Source organism: Hyla sarda, chromosome 5 (genome assembly GCF_029499605.1).
Source record: "Hyla sarda isolate aHylSar1 chromosome 5, aHylSar1.hap1, whole genome shotgun sequence".
NCBI classification, from domain to species: domain Eukaryota; kingdom Metazoa; phylum Chordata; class Amphibia; order Anura; family Hylidae; genus Hyla; species Hyla sarda.
This window is the reverse complement of record NC_079193.1, coordinates 206,844,787-206,861,057: the sequence shown is the minus strand read 5'-3', so window position 1 is coordinate 206,861,057 and position 16,271 is coordinate 206,844,787. Positions and strand designations below refer to the sequence as shown.

General features: G+C 38.9%; 1 protein-coding gene across 2 annotated transcripts in view; it reads left to right on the top strand.

Moving 5' to 3' along the window:
• The window catches only part of PIGN (phosphatidylinositol glycan anchor biosynthesis class N), a 282,876-nt gene that overhangs the window by 181,728 nt on the left and 84,877 nt on the right, over positions 1–16,271 (top strand). For both annotated transcript variants that reach the window (XM_056520984.1, XM_056520985.1), the window contains exons 20-22: positions 2,423–2,531; positions 13,403–13,505; positions 14,947–15,049. In XM_056520984.1, coding sequence (XP_056376959.1) covers positions 2,423–2,531; positions 13,403–13,505; positions 14,947–15,049 — 315 coding nt within the window. The remainder of the gene's footprint in view (positions 1–2,422; positions 2,532–13,402; positions 13,506–14,946; positions 15,050–16,271) is intronic.

Sequence of the window (16,271 nt, the reverse complement as noted above, 5' to 3'; positions counted from 1 at the left end):
ATCAATCGTGAATCTTTCTGGATCTTCTTGTTGGGCACCTTATTTCCTGGGGGGCTCAATGAGACGATCGAGACTGCGAAATAAATAATTTATTATTATTCTTACAATAAATATAAAACAAAGATTTTTCTAAGCATATATACTCTTTTTAACCCTAATTAAATTTTTTGATAATTAATTTTACTTTTGTCATTATAATAATATATATGAATTAATTCTTTATATAATTGCAGTGTTTGCATCGCTTACTATTATTTTTATTTATTATTATTTGTTATTTTTCATTTTTATATTTATTTTTATTTTATTTTCATTCATTTTTTATTCATTATTCTTTATTTTTCATTTTTATATTTATTTTAATTTTATTTTCATTCATTTTTAATTCATTATTCTTTATTTTTCATTTTTATATTTATTTTTATTTTATTTTCATTCATTTTTAATTCATTATTTTTTATTTTCCATTTTTATATTTATTTTAATTAAATTTTCAATCATTTTTAATTCATTATTCTTTATTTTTAATTTTTTCATTTTTTATGTTTTATATTCAATTATTATAAATTGATGTGATATTTACGTTTGTAAATTGCTTTGGAATATATATATCATTCATGTGTAATTTTTATATGTGTATGTTAGTTTTAATCAAAAATCTGTGCAGTTTTGGAGCATGGTCCCTTTAAGTTGTTTCTTTGAAGGGTTAACCTTAGAGCTTTATATATTGTGTGTTCGTACTCACCTGAGTATGCCTGATGAAGCAGTCTATCTGTAAAACGCGTTGCATCATGGGTGAATAAGCCTCATTTCCTTTACCTGGGTGTCCTGCGCTCTCTATCCCGTCGCCATACTGGAGGATTTGTTTGCTTGCTGTCTGCTTTTTGACATGGAGTAGCTGCAGGTGCCATACCATTTATACCAATACCCATTGTTACACTTGGCTGAGTTTAACTAATCACGGTAAGTGCTTCTTTTATTTAGCCCTTGCCGTGTATCAACGATATCACACCACGGAGCGTTGTCTATCTTTTATTTTATCTTTTATTTATCAATATGGTCATATGATGTGCTTCATTCAACTCTTGTATCAGCCTTCAAATATATGTATATTTTGTATTCATTCTTCTTACATTTGTACTGTTTTTTAACATTGTTCTAATACAAACCCACTATGTGTTGTAAACATTATGAAGTCTGGAAGGACTTCTGTAAGTTATTATTACCATCGGACTACAGGATTAGTGTTCCGGTGTTATTGCTCCACCTATATATACCCATGTCTTCCTTACTTTTGGTGTACGACTAAGAGCGCGCCTTGCGCTTGAAACTTGTACCCTCTTGTGTTCCTGTGTTGTCCTACTGGAATAAACATGGATTTTATTTGCATAAGAGCTCTATACATCTTCATTTTCCCATATTATTTGTTGTTTAGAACATTATGGGGAGGAGTTTATTAAGACCAGTGTTTCACATGCTGGTCTTACATAAAAGAACACCCTGAGGTAAGATGCACATGCCACCTCCCATTTAGCCCCATACACTTTTACAAAAGTTTGTTAGCACAACACAAAAAGGCAAAAGATTGTATGTTTTCAGCAAATCATGGCTTGTGCATAAATGTTTTGAATGCCAGAATACAGTCTACAGCCTTTGCAATTTCCCCGTTTGAAGTAACCATTATTATATATTTTGAATTCCACACTTCCAGGTTTAAATCATTTGAAAATGATAGTATGTAGCAGAAACTTAAGATAGTAAAGGGTTTTAATGCTGTAATACTCTTTTATAATGCAGGCTACAGAATGTGGAGTCTGTCACACATATCAATAAGACAGTTCATAGTCACATCCAGGATCTAGAATGCTAATCTGCTCTCAGTATCACTGTTTGTCTAGTGACACCCTTTGTCACTGCTCTTGAGAGTTTGGTTTGTACAGATAAATCGGTAAATAAATTGCCTGCTGTATAGACAATCCTGGCTGCTTGAATGTAGCAATAATTTGTTTCTGAGCGATCGGTTATTACTCAGTCTAAATGCACAAAAGGATCAATGATAAACAATAAAGCTATTGTTGATCGTTAATCAAAATTGATTATGAATATGATTTAGTTTTACGTTTTTCTGGTGATATTACAAAACGCAACAATTCATAACCCTGAATCATTTCAAAAAATCTCCTTGATGAAGATATTACTGTAAAAATTGTTTCATATATTTAGTTTTACTTGTCATTGTAAAACACAATGTTAAAACACATGTTTTAAAAACGAATGTTAAGGGAGGAGAAATCTGATAAAATAAATACACAGTCGTTTGATGATCATGGAGGTCTTTATAAGTAGGAATAAATTCTAAACAAAGCATGTGAACAGTTTATTCTCTTCTGCACTACACAAACGTTTCCATTTTACATTTCAGATGATATGTCTTGCAATTTCCATATGTGTAGTCAGCACAACCCATTCCAGCCTAGATGCCAAACAAGGACTGCCGTTGCTGAACCAAATTATAAGTTGGTCAATTTTAGGTACGTAAACCATTAACAATCATTTTAAATAAGTTTATGTTATGGTTAAATGAATTTACATTGGATTGTAACTTGTACCTAAAGAAGTTTGCACATAATGATAAATGTTAACAATACAACCTAAAAATACATTTGTTTAGTATTATCCTTATGCGCAAATCACAAACTTGACTAGGTGCATCCATCTGAAATTTGTTTAAAAAGTTTTAGCAGTTAAAGAACACTGATTAAACTTGTATAGTAAGTTATACTATATTCTCAAGCGTGTCATCTCCAGTAATGTAATGAACAAGTGTTACCACTTAGGCTATATACACACTTGGGGCTGGACACAGGACACCAACGGTTTCCTCCAACAGGTCCCATTTCTTTTGAAAGGGGTCCATCGGGGTCCTGTTAGGTGTTCTTTAATGACATGATATGCAGGAATTTTTTTCAGATAAAGACCCATCATTTTAATAGAATCAGCGAAAAAAGCTCCTAACGATAATGTAAATATAGGCTTAGTTGCATTCATGATGGAAGCTGCATTTCTCAGCCTGTGGGTGCTCTGTACTCCTGTTGCTTCAGCATTGGCCAATGCAACATGTGACCTGGGAGGGGGCAAATGACAAAATATAATAAAATTTAAAGCATAGAGAGCTCTTAAGGCCACTATTATTAGCATCATATCCCTGAAATAGACCATGCTTATTAATACTGAGGCAGGATAAAACCCCGGGTGCACAGAAGCTATTACTAGCATGGCAGAGGATATGCAGCTAAAGATATATATTTTTAGGTAAATCCTTAGGAGAAGCTTTACATTAGTAACGTATTGTAAAAGTTCGTAGTGTAAACTGCCGAAATGACGAACACCTATTTTCTCTTTCCTGTCATCTACGAGGTCTTATAACTAACTTTACAATTGCTAATCACTGTATTAGAAACAGTATACTGATAAATGTAGTTTATATTTCTCTGATGACTTTTTCTGACCTAAAAAATTGGATTTTACATATACGTTGCATTGTTAAAAAACATTCTAATGCCCTGCTGCTCTGGATTTAACACCCTATGGTTCTCTCAAGGGTTGCTGTTTACGTTGGCTGCTTTTGTGACCATTTCAGCTGATCCTTGACCGCAGTAGTGAATTTAGTGAGTAGGGCATATGAAACATCACAGCTCCAGTCAATGTAAACAAAGATCAGCGGGCTCCATGGACCAGTAGCAGCGGAGAGTGAGAATGGGGAATTATTTATCTGATAAAAACAATGCTCTTGGCTGGGGAAATTAAAATTATATCTAGCACAGATAGCACTTTAAAGGAAATCTGTTTCACCTGCACTAACCTGTGGGTACAGAGAGTGCAGGTGACACTGATGACAACCATACTTACCTGGTCCTTTTCCAAGCTCTGGTTCTCACGCAGTCTTCTGCCGTATCTTTTGTTAAGGGCCCGACTTGAAGCATGGGTGGAACAGATTTTCTTTAAATTAAATGTAATATTTTTAAGTTTAGTGCTTCATATTCTGTGACATCTGACAGATTTACTGTATCAGTCAGAGGGGGCTACAAAGCCGTATAACTCAGCAATGGAGGGGCCTATGCTGTAAACAGGTATGTGATTGCCCCGCCCCCATGCTAACTACTAGTTACTGCAACTCCTATTTTTCAGAGTGACCACAGGTCCTCTATAACAACCCTTTTCCCCTCTTTCCCTTTTCTTTTACCAATAAGAATGCCTTAAGCCTTAAACTTGTTAAACTTGTTAAAAAGTGGGCCACCAACTATGACAATGACAATAACTATGACAACAAATGTGATAATAAATGTCAAGACTTCCAAAAGCTTATCTATTAACCTATATCCTGCCTTAATCCCTTTACTTGCTACCAGATACAAAACTATTTAACTTTACCTGCTCAGACTGGATTGAGATTTTTGGGAAAACACACATTTAAGTAGACTTTTCAAAGCCTGTGCAAAGGGAATCAGATTACTTCTTTAGATTGTAAAAAGCAACTGAAATATGAAATAATCTACCTGGTTGGTTGCTATGAACAACTGGTGACCTTTTCATCTGCTCAGGTTTTGATGTCTCCACTTATTTCTGCCACAGTGTCAGACACCTGTCACACAGTATGCGACTGGGTAAGAATTCAGGGACTACTTTAGCAAATCTGATACTGTCTCTACAACCTTCTACAATCAGGTTTAATCCACCCCTGCCCACAAATAATGGACCTGAAATATCTTATCAGCTCAAGTCTACTATGTACCTACAGTTAAAAAGCGTCAAACAAGCTGTCGGCTCCCCACTTCCTTCTTTTCTTATGCCCCCCCCCCACCCCCATTTTTTCGGAAATTGTATTAATAACTTGTTATGCTAGAAAAAAGACTAATTTGTATGAGTATGCACATTGTGCAGGACAATTATCACACGTATATCACTGAAAATGTTTACATGCAAGTGGAAGAGAAAACTTGTATAGTGAAATACAGTATGTGTATGTACATAAGAAATATGACATACCGTATCTGAAATTCTTTAGTTCTAATTGGAATGTGAGCACTACTGTATGTATTTTCTGTTGTAGTTGAATTCTCGTACCGTGTCTGAATTATTTGGTTGTAAAGCAAAGTACTGAATCAGCTGTTCTTGGATATGCATTAGATACAGGGTCAACCAGCGCCTGAAGGTTAACAGGCTTGCGAGTAATATTGCATTGTGAACCGATAATATGTTTCTGCATCTGGATAGCTTAAAGCAAAGCCTGGCCTGTGAACATCTAAAAGATACATTCCCGCGATTATCAGTCCTGCTACTGCCTGTGTTTTTATGTCTCTAGATTCTGAATTCTGGTGTATGCCATGATTAAAAGACGCAATAAAAGGTGTAGTACACAAGAGTATTACTAGGCTGATAATATAGCACAGTAAACATTTCTGTTTTGTGCTCTCATTCATATCGTACTCTCATACCATGTAAGCTTCTAAGAGCTCAGTATTCAACAATGTTGATGTATAGTATCCTCATTATAATGCGATTAATACCCTCCGAGACATTATATTAAGGAGGTTTGCTAATTGAATTTATTCAATCAGGTTTATTCTAAAATCTGGTTATTGCTGCAGTAGTAGGTTAGAGGTAGGTGACCTGTTTTATGATCTACTCTAAGAAAATGTTCCTATATGCTTACATCACTAAAAACATATTAAACATATTACCATATAATCTTTAGACATTAAAGATTTCCCCTACTAGTCACCTTGTTTCCTTTCCACTTTCAATAGTTGTTTTTTGTGGTCACTCCTTTTTAATAGTTTTCAATTAAATATTATGTAACCGCTCCTGGACAAAGCAGAGGTGAAACGCGTTGGAGGGTGAGGTGGGGGAGTCGGGATCCATTACTGCACAGACATCATCACATGTTGGGTATATTAGTGCCCTTTCTTGTTCTCATACTGAGCTTTACCTACCGTATGTTGTGCTGCTATTTTGGTATCGCTATTGTGATATCTTGCTATGAATAGAATGCTGCTATTATGACATTATTTTGCACATATTAAACCATATACTGTGAATTTCACTGTTTTTGCCTTATATGATCACTATTCAGTGTAATGCTTTGCTTCTAATATAATTAGGTGATAATGATGCTATTTTGCACATGCTTTGCTTCATATAGTTTGTATAAATTTGCTATTGTGGCCCTACATATGAGCATTATATTTATTGTTATAGACTTGTGCCTCATCTTCTAACTTAAACTCATAGTGGCACAATTGTGCAATATATTTAGTATTTAGAGGCACTTGCCATGGTGATTTAAAGGGGTTATCCAGGAAAAAACTTTTTTTTATATATCAACTGGCTCCAGAAAGTTACAGATTTGTGAATTACTTCTATTAAAAAATCTTAATCTTTCAGTACTTATGAGCTGCTGAAGTTGAGTTGTTCTTTTCTGTCTAAGTGCTCTCTGATGACACCTGTCTCGGGAACCGCCCAGTTTAGAAGCAAATCCCCATAGCAAACCTATTCTACTTGTGCAGTTCCCAAGACAAGCAGGGATGTCAGCAGAGAGCACTGTTGCCAGACATAAAACAACAACTCAACTTCAGCAGCTGATAATTATTGAAAGGATTAAGATTTTTTCATAGAAGTAATTTACAAATCTGTTTAACTTTCTGGATCCAGTTGATATATATAAAAAAAAGTTTTTTCCTGGAATACCCCTTTAATCTGTGCTGTGTTTGATTTGGCATCTGTTTGGATCTTAATCATGACATATTTGTACGAATTGCTGTCTCCCCCATCACTTTTTAATCATGTCTGTTGTGCAAATATTTTTTATGGGTATTTGTTGGGTATATGATAATCATTTTCAATAAACTTTGATTTAATTCTTTATAAATTTGTTTTCTTCTAATATTTTTGTGGTTTATAATTTTTGGATAATAAATTTTGTGTAAGTAGAACATTTTAAGACATCAAGAAGAAGTCCTACAAAAAGCCCTTGGCTTGACTGATGTAAATAACAGAAAACAGAAATCTAGACAGTGGTTTTTAAGGCCATGTTTACATGGCAGAATATCTGCAGAGAGTGTCCATCTGGTCATTCGGCAAATAGCATGCACTGGCAGAACTGCTCAGAAGTGTCCATCTCCATAGACAGCAATGCAATCTGAGCAGATCGTCATGTTAATTCTTTCAGCTGAGGCTGGAATTAGGATTTCCACGGCATAGTTTTCACCCCGGAAATTCTGCTGTGTCCACTGTGCAGCAGAATCCCATTGAGAACAATGGGACTCTGCTGCAACAGAATTTCCGTGCGGAATAGTTTCACCTGATTCTGTCATGTGAACTTTGCTTCAGTGTTGGAATTCCCCTAAAATATTTAAAGGGTCGTGTGTCAACAATTTCTATTGTTTGTGAGGCTAAATCCACATCTGCCTCATAGCTTTTTTTCTGGGCGCTCCGTTGTAGAGTCCCTTATGATTTTTTTAAACCAGTATTTTTACTACCCTGGAAAAAAAATCTTTTGTATCATATTTCACTAAATTATATCATACTTTCTTTATAAAACAAGTTTTCTAAAACAGGTTTGGGGAAAATATGTCCACCTTACGGTGATATTTCCCAAAAACGAGTGTTTCTGTAGCAAATGTATATATTTTGATAGCTAATAGGGTGACAAAGACTGTAGTAACTAGAAGTATCATGTTTATTACAGATTTATGAACATCGTCTACAAATGGATATCAGTGATACAAAGACAGCCAAAAAATGTCTAGTTTAGAGAGTCTCTTATGTGCTGGCCTTATCGTGTGCAGATTACAAAATATGTTCCACCAATGACGTGACATTTCACTGTTTAAATGCAGCTGTAAATTTTACAGCGGCATCTACACAGTTAAAATAGCCAGCTTTAGAGCAGCAAGAATCTATGGAGTATGGAGCACACTTATGTCCTGAGCCATCTTTATACACTCTTAACCCCTTAAGGACCAGGCCATTTTATACCTTAAGGACCGGAGCGTTTTTTGCAATTCTGACCACTGTCACTTTAAACATTAATAACTCTGGAATGCTTTTAGTTATCATTCTGATTCCGAGATTGTTTTTTCGTGACATATTCTACTTTAACTTAGTGGTAAAATTTAATGGTAACTTGCATCCTTTCTTGGTGAAAAATCCCCATATTTGATGAAAAAAATGAAAATTTTGCATTTTTCTAACTTTGAAGCTCTCTGCTTGTAAGGAAAATGGATATTCAAAATATATTTTTTTTGGGTTCACATATACAATATGTCTAGTTTATGTTTGCATCATAAAATTTATGAGTTTTTACTTTTGGAAGACACCATAGGGCTTCAAAGTTCAGTAGCAATTTTGAAATTTTTCACAAAATTTTCAAACTCACTATTTTTCAGGGACCAGTTCAGTTTTGAAGTGGATTTGAAGGGTCTTCATATTAGAAATACCCCATAAAAGACCCCATTATAAAAACTACACCCCCTAAAGTATTCAAAAAAACATTCAGTAAGTGTATTAACCCTTTAGGTGTTTCACAGGAATAGCAGCAAAGTGAAGGAGAAAATTCAAAATCTTCATTTTTTACACTCGCATGTTCTTGTAGACCCAATTTTTGAATTTTTGCAAGGGATAAAAAGGAGAAAATTTTTACTTGTATTTGAAACCCAATATCTCTCGAGTAAGCACATACCTCATATGTCTATGTTAATTGTTCGGCGGGCGCAGTAGAGGGCTCAGAAGGGAAGGAGCGACAAATGGTTTTTGGGGGGCATGCCGCATTTAGGAAGCCCCTATGGTGCCAGGACAGCAAAAAAAAACACATGGCATACCATTTTGGAAACTAGACCCCTCAGGGAACGTAACAAGGGGTAAAGTGAACCTTAATACCCCACAGGTGATTCACGACTTTTGCATATGTAAAAAAAATATATATTTTTTTTACCTAAAATGCTTGGTTTCCCAAAAATTTTACATTTTTAAAAAGGGTAATAGCAGAAAATACCCCCCAAAATTTGAAGCCCAATTTCTCCCGATACAGAAAACACCTCGCATGGGGGTGAAAAGTGCTCTGCTGGTGCACTACAGGTCTCAGAAGAGAAGGAGTCACATTTGGCTTTTTGAAAGCAAATTTTGCTCTGGGGGCATGCCGCATTTAGGAAGCCCCTATGGTGCCAGAACAGCAAAAAAAAACCACATGGCATACCATTTTGGAAACTAGACCCCTCGGGGAACGTAACAAGGGGTAACGTGAACCTTAATGCCCTACAGGTGTTTCACGACTTTTACATATGTAAAAAAAAAAAAGTATTTTTTACCTAAAATGCTTGTTTTCCCAAAATGTTTACATTTTTAAAAAGGGTAATAGCGGAAAATACCCCCCAAAATTTGAAGCCCAATTTCTCCCGATTCAGAAAACACCCCATATGGGGGTGAAAAGTGCTCTGCTGGCGCACTACAGGTCTCAGAAGAGAAGGAGTAACATTTGGCTTTTTGAAAGCAAATTTTGCTCTGGGGGCATGCCGCATTTAGGAAGCCCCTATGGTGCCAGAACAGCAAAAAAAAAACACATGGCATACCATTTTGGAAACTAGACCCCTCGGGGAACGTAACAAGGGGTAATGTGAACCTTAATACCCTACAGGTGTTTCACGGCTTTTGCATATGTAAAAAAATATATTTTTTTTTTACCTAAAATGCTTGGTTTCCCAAAATTTTTACAATTTTAAAAAGGGTAATAGCAGAAAATACCCCCCAAAATTTGAAGCCCAATTTCTCCCGATTCAGAAAACACCCCATATGGGTGTGAAAAGTGCTCTGCTGGCGCACTACAGGTCTCAGAAGAGAAGGAGTCACATTTGGCTTTTTGAAAGCGAATTTTGCTCTGGGGGCATGCCGCATTTAGGAAGCCCCTATGGTGCCAGGACAGCAAAAAAAAAACACATGGCATACCATTTTGGAAACTAGACCCCTCGGGGAACGTAACAAGGGGTAATTTGAACCTTAATACCCTACAGGTGTTTCACGACTTTTGCATATGTAAAAAAATATATATTTTTTTTACCTAAAATGCTTGTTTTCCCAAAAATTTTAAATTTTTTAAAAGGGTAATAGCAGAAAATACCCCCCAAAATTTGAAGCCCAATTTCTCCTGAGTACGGCGATACCCCATATGTGGCCCTAAACTGTTGCCTTGAAATACGACAGGGCTCCAAAGTGAGAGCGCCATGCGCATTTGAGGCCTAAATTAGGGACTTGCATAGGGGTGGACATAGGGGTATTCTACGCCAGTGATTCCCAAACAGGGTGCCTCCAGCTGTTGTAAAACTCCCAGCATGCCTGGACAGTCAACGGCTATCTGGCAATACTGGGAGTAGTTGTTTTGCAACAGCTGGAGGCTCCGTTTTGGAAACAGTGGCGTACCAGACGTTTTTCATTTTTATTGGGGAGGGGGGTTGTATAGGGGTATGTGTATATGTAGTGTTTTTTACTTTTTATTTTATTTTGTGTTAGTGTAGTGTACTGTTTTTAGGGTACAGTCGCACGGGCGGGGGGTTCACAGTAGTTTCTCGCTGGCAGTTTGAGCTACGGCAGAAAATTTGACGCAGCTCAAACTTGCAGCCGGATACTTACTGTAATCCTCCGCCCATGTGAGTGTACCCTGTACGTTCACATTGGGGGGGGAACATCCAGCTGTTGCAAAACTACAACTCCCAGCATGTACGGCCTATCAGTGCATGCTGGGAGTTGTAGTTTTGCAACCGCTGGAGGCTCCATTTTGGAAACAGTGGCGTACCAGACATTTTCATTTTTATTGGGGAGGGGAGGGGGGCTGTGTAGGGGTATGTGTATATGTAGTGTTTTTTACTTTTTATTTTATTGTGTGTTAGTGTAGTGTAGTGTTTTTAGGGTACAGTCACACGGGCGGGGGGTTCACAGTAGTTTCTCGCTGGCAGTTTGAGCTGCGGCAGAAATTTTGCGGCACCTCAAACTTGCAGCCGGATACTAACTGTAATCCTCCGCTCATGTGAGTGTACCCTGTACGTTCACATTGGGGGGGGGGGGGGGAACATCCAGCTGTTGCAAAACTACAACTCCCAGCATGTACGGTCTATCAGTGCATGCTGGGAGTTGTAGTTTTGCAACAGCTGGAGGCACACTGGTTGTGAAACACCGAGTTTGGTAACAAACTCAGTGTTTTGCAACCAGTGTGCCTTCAGCTGTTGCAAAAGCTACAACCCCCAGCATGTACGGACAGCGGAAGGGCATGCTGGGTGTTGTAGTTATGCAACAGCTGGAGGCATACTACTTTGGCTGGGGATGCTGGGGATTGTAGTTATGCAATAGCTGGAGACACACTGGTTTACTACTTAACTTAGTGTGCCTTCAGCTGTTGCAAAACTACAACTCTCAGCAGTCACCGACAGCCAACGGGCATGCTGGGAGTTGTAGTTATGCAACCACCAAATGCACCGCTACAACTCCCAGCATGCACTTTAGCTGATTGTGCAAGCTGGGAGTTGTAGTTACACAACAGCTGAAGGTACACTTTCCATAGAAAGAATGTGCCTCCAGCTGTTGCAAAACTACAAGTCCCAGCATGCCCATAAGGGCATGCTGGGAGTTGTGGTGGTCTGCCTCCTGCTGTTGCATAACTACAGCTCCCAGCATGCCCTTTTTGCATGCTGGGAGCTGTTGCTAAGCAACAGCAGGAGGCTGTCACTCACCTCCAACGATCCTCGCCGCACAGCTCAGTCCCTCGTCGTCGCCGCCGCCGCTGCTGCTCCTGGGGCCCCGATCCCAACAGGGGCGCCGGGGATCGGGGTCCCCAGCACCCGGGGTGCACGTCCCGCACCCGCTCACGTCCTCCGGAAGAGGGGCGGAGCGGGTTGCGGGAGTGACACCCGCAGCAGGCTCCCTGATTGGTCGGCCGGTAATCCGGCCGACGAATCAGGGCGATCGTGAGGTGGCACCAGTGCCACCTCACCCCTGCTGGCTCTGGCTGATCGGGGCCGTCTCTGACGGCCCCGATCAGCCAATAATTCCGGGTCACCGGGTCACTGGAGACCCGATTGACCCGGAATCCGCCGCAGATCGCTGGACTGAATTGTCCAGCGATCTGCGGCCATCGCCGACATGGGGGGTCATAATGACCCCCCTGGGCGATATGCCCCGATGCCTGCTGAACGATTTCAGCAGGCATCGGGGACCGGCTCCGCTCCAGATGGTTGCGGGGGGCCGGTAAAACACATGACGTTCTCATACGTCATGTGTCCTTAAGGACTCGGAAATGGAGACGTATGAGAACGTCATGTGTCCTTAAGGGGTTAAAGGGGTACTCCGGTGGAAAACTTTTTTTTTTTTTTTTTTTATCAACTGGTGCCAGAAAGTTAAACAGATTTGTAAATGACTTCTATTAAAAAATCTTTATCCTTCCAGTACTTTTAGCAGCTGTATGCTACAGAGAAAATTCTTTTCTTTTTGAATTTCTTTTTTGTCTTGTCCAGAGTGCTCCCTGCTGACACTTGATGTCCATATCAGGAACTGTCCAGAGCAGGAGAAAATCCCCATAGCAAACCTATGCTACTCTGGACAGTTCCTGAAACGGACAGAGGTGTCAGCAGAGAGCACTGTGGACAAGACAAAAAAGAAATTCAAAAAGAAAAGAATTTCCTCTGTAGCATACAGCTGCTTAAAAGTACTGGAAGGGTAAAGATTTTTTAATAGAAATCATTCACAAATCTGTTTAACTTTCTGCCACCAGTTGGTTAAAAAAAAAATAATAATTCGACCGGTGTACCCCTTTAAGAGATTACAATTTAATTTCAGCTTGTACTTAATGATATGTTGCAAAAAAAAAGTTAAAACCAAGATTGCTGTAACCTTTTTGAAAGACAAATCTGGGATGTCTAAATTCTGTGTTATTTTCAGTATATTTTCTAAAAATAATGTAAGCCTGTGCTTCTGCTGCCACTCAACTAGCAGGGTGTCCTTGCTGCACCTTATTGGCAACGTTAAAAAGCAATTAGCGCGGAGAAACATGGTGTAATCACATTAAACCAAATGTGCGGTGCTTCTTGCTGTTAGGAAACTATTATTGAATGAGACAGCCCTGTCCTCTTGTCTGAGAAAGGTATGCAAGAATTTTACAGCATTTGTCTGATATCCCATATGTTTTCTATCAACTAAGTCCACTTGGCTCGAGTTAAGAATAAGTAAATAAGAATAACAGGCAGAATGCTGAGAGATTCATGGCTGGCATTTAGTTTAATTGCGGATCTGCATAGTCTTTGGCAGACTTGATGTAATAAAATATGATGTCATCTAATAACACCATTTTTCTCTTATTTTTCAGCCTTCTCTTTAGTTGTACCACTACTTAGTGCCACATTCCTGTTCCAGCGGCTCCTGAGTATTTTTCTTTCATTTATGTCCTCCTATGTTCTGCTTAGTACAGGGTAATGTGTTTTTTACTTATTATGAGCTATGCTGTCAATTTTAAATGCAACCTTCTAAATAAACTTGGGTGGGTGACATATACCGTCCCAACTGTAGTGTGCAAATTGTGGCTGTCAGAAATTTTTGTTAAAGGTATTATCCAGTGATTTTTTTTTTCTGTTTACATTCTGTCTAAGCTGCAAAAACAAAGATAACAAACCCTAAGGATAGGGCATAAGATGTCTGATCGCGGCACCCCAGACATCCGGTGCACGGAGCGAACTTCGCTCCGTGCCGGATGACTGGCGATGCGGGGCGGAGGCTCCTGACATCACGGTCATGCCCGCTCGTGACATCACGGCCACGCCTCCTCAAGGCAAGTCTATGGGAGGGGGCGTGACATCACGAGCAGGGCGTGGAAGTGCGGTCACGAGCCTCCGCCCCACAGAAGTTGCAGAAGGGAGATCGCTAGGGTTCCCAGCGGCAGGACCCCTGCGATCAGACATCTTTTTCCCTATCCTTTGGATAGGGGATAAGATGTCTGGGGGCAGAGTACCCCTTTAAGTTACCTTCCACCGGTACCTTCGGCCGGTGATACGCTGAGCATCAGTATGATGTAATAGGCCCGGGCACCAGGAAAAAGGCTGGGCCCATTAGATGACACACGCTCAGCGTAACATTGACCAAGGGGGGTACATCACTGTGGTCCTCGATAAGCTCAGCACAGTGTGACGTGTCAGGCCCCAGAATGTGGAAGAAGACTGGGACAAAGGATAGGAGACTGATATCAGGGGAGCCGTGGAAGGTGAGTTAAGCTTGTTATTTTTGTTTCTGCTGCCCGGGCACAATGGAAACATAAAAAATCACTGAATAGCCCCTTGAAGAAAAAAATTATTAAATATTGAACTGTCATCGTGCTTTGTAAATTGATATCTCATTTGTTGTATAGGTCATACGTTTATTGTACTAGTATGTTTTCCTGGAATGTCTTGATCTCCTACCCTCACAAATAGACAGCAAATTTTCCAAGTGCCTTAGAGCCAAGATATGACCTTACAATATTAGGAGGTTATTTTTGGATGACACATTCCCGTTAAAACTAGTTGTAAATGATGTTATATTCACATATTCATGTGTGTTATGCAGTAAAAATGTTTGCAAAGCTGCCTCTCCATTGAAAACATGCTGAATGTACATAGAAGGTTGGCTGACACTTATGTAATCTACATGGCCAGCTTCAGATAAAACTAAAACCATTGCATGTACTGTAATAACTATTTATATTGTTGATGTTTCAGTGATGTTTGCTGTTTGGAGGTTAATGGTCTTATTTACAAAAAGCAACATCAAAAATGTTTCTTTAAATATAAGCTTCTCAGTATGTTTCTATCTTTATTGTTTGTAATCATTTTACTCAAATATAAGTGGCTAAACCTTTTATACCTTCTCTTTTGAACATAGGTATGAAGCCTTTTTCCCCCTGGTGCTGTCATGTTTAATGTTTGTGTGGATATTTATAGAGCAGGAATCTCTAGTAAAGAACGGTCTTTCATTAAAGCAAAAGGTAAGAGTGTTATGTAGAAGTAATAATAATCATTTATATTGCTCTAACATATTTTACACTATTACACAGTGAACATGGAAAAAATATGAGAGAACATTTTATAAACTGTGTTGCACATGCATGCTTAAAATGTTATATCTGATCCAAAGCATAGATTTTATGTGCAGCCAATGAGAAGTCTTTGAGGCATAAGAGGTTCTGATAAGAAAGGACGTGTAATGCTCAGAAGCATTTTTTCCCCTATATTCCTATTTCAGTAAATACTAAAAGAACTTACACAAATAAAAAAAAATAATAGCTAATTAGCAAAAATGTTAAATTGAACAATTATGAATTCAAATAGAGAAAACCGACATGGTCGCACATCCACAATTTGTATTTTGATATACTTGCTTCTCAGCATAAATTCAAAAACTAACAGGCTGTTAGTATACATTTTGATCAAAAAGTACAAGCCCACTCGCCACATTAAGGCCACCTATTTAGAATGGGTCCCTAACGTCCCTAGCATAAAATGGCGTAGCATTGGGTGGTGACCACCACCGCCGCAACATCAGTGCCCACAGGGGGAACAACCCACTGGCAGAGCAGCCCCAATGCCACTCAGACCAGTCCCAGGCCGCGCCTCCCCATAGACATGGTGCCACGGCAGCAACAAACGCCGCACAGCACCACACCAGTGTGAACAAGGTGTAAAAGCTCACTTAGCATGTGCTCCCTGTCAGACTGGGAGGCTGCCAGAAAGGAAGAGGCCCTGTGAAGCTTCCTGCTAATTTATATAGGGCTGGGCTGAGGGGGAGGGGTAGAGTGCAGACCAAGTAAAAACAAAAAAAAAGAGGAGGATAGAAAACACAATTTGAATTCAAATAGAGAAAACAGACATGGTCGCACAACCACAATTAGTTTTTGAAATTATGCTGAGAAGCAAGTAGATCAAAATACAAATTGTGGATGTGCGACCATGTCTGTTTTCTCTATATGAATTCAAACTCAAAAATTATACTATAAAATAGACTTAACATATTACATATAAGTATATATAATGAGACATTCCATTCAAATGACTGTATACTTGATGAATTAATAGGAATTTATCAGATCTACACAAAAGCTCAATCTTTATGGCCGAATGGACAGATATCACTCTGTGTTAAAGCGCCAGCAACCACATGTTGAACAAGCACTTGTTCATTGGCTGATCATTTTATTTTGACCTGTCAAA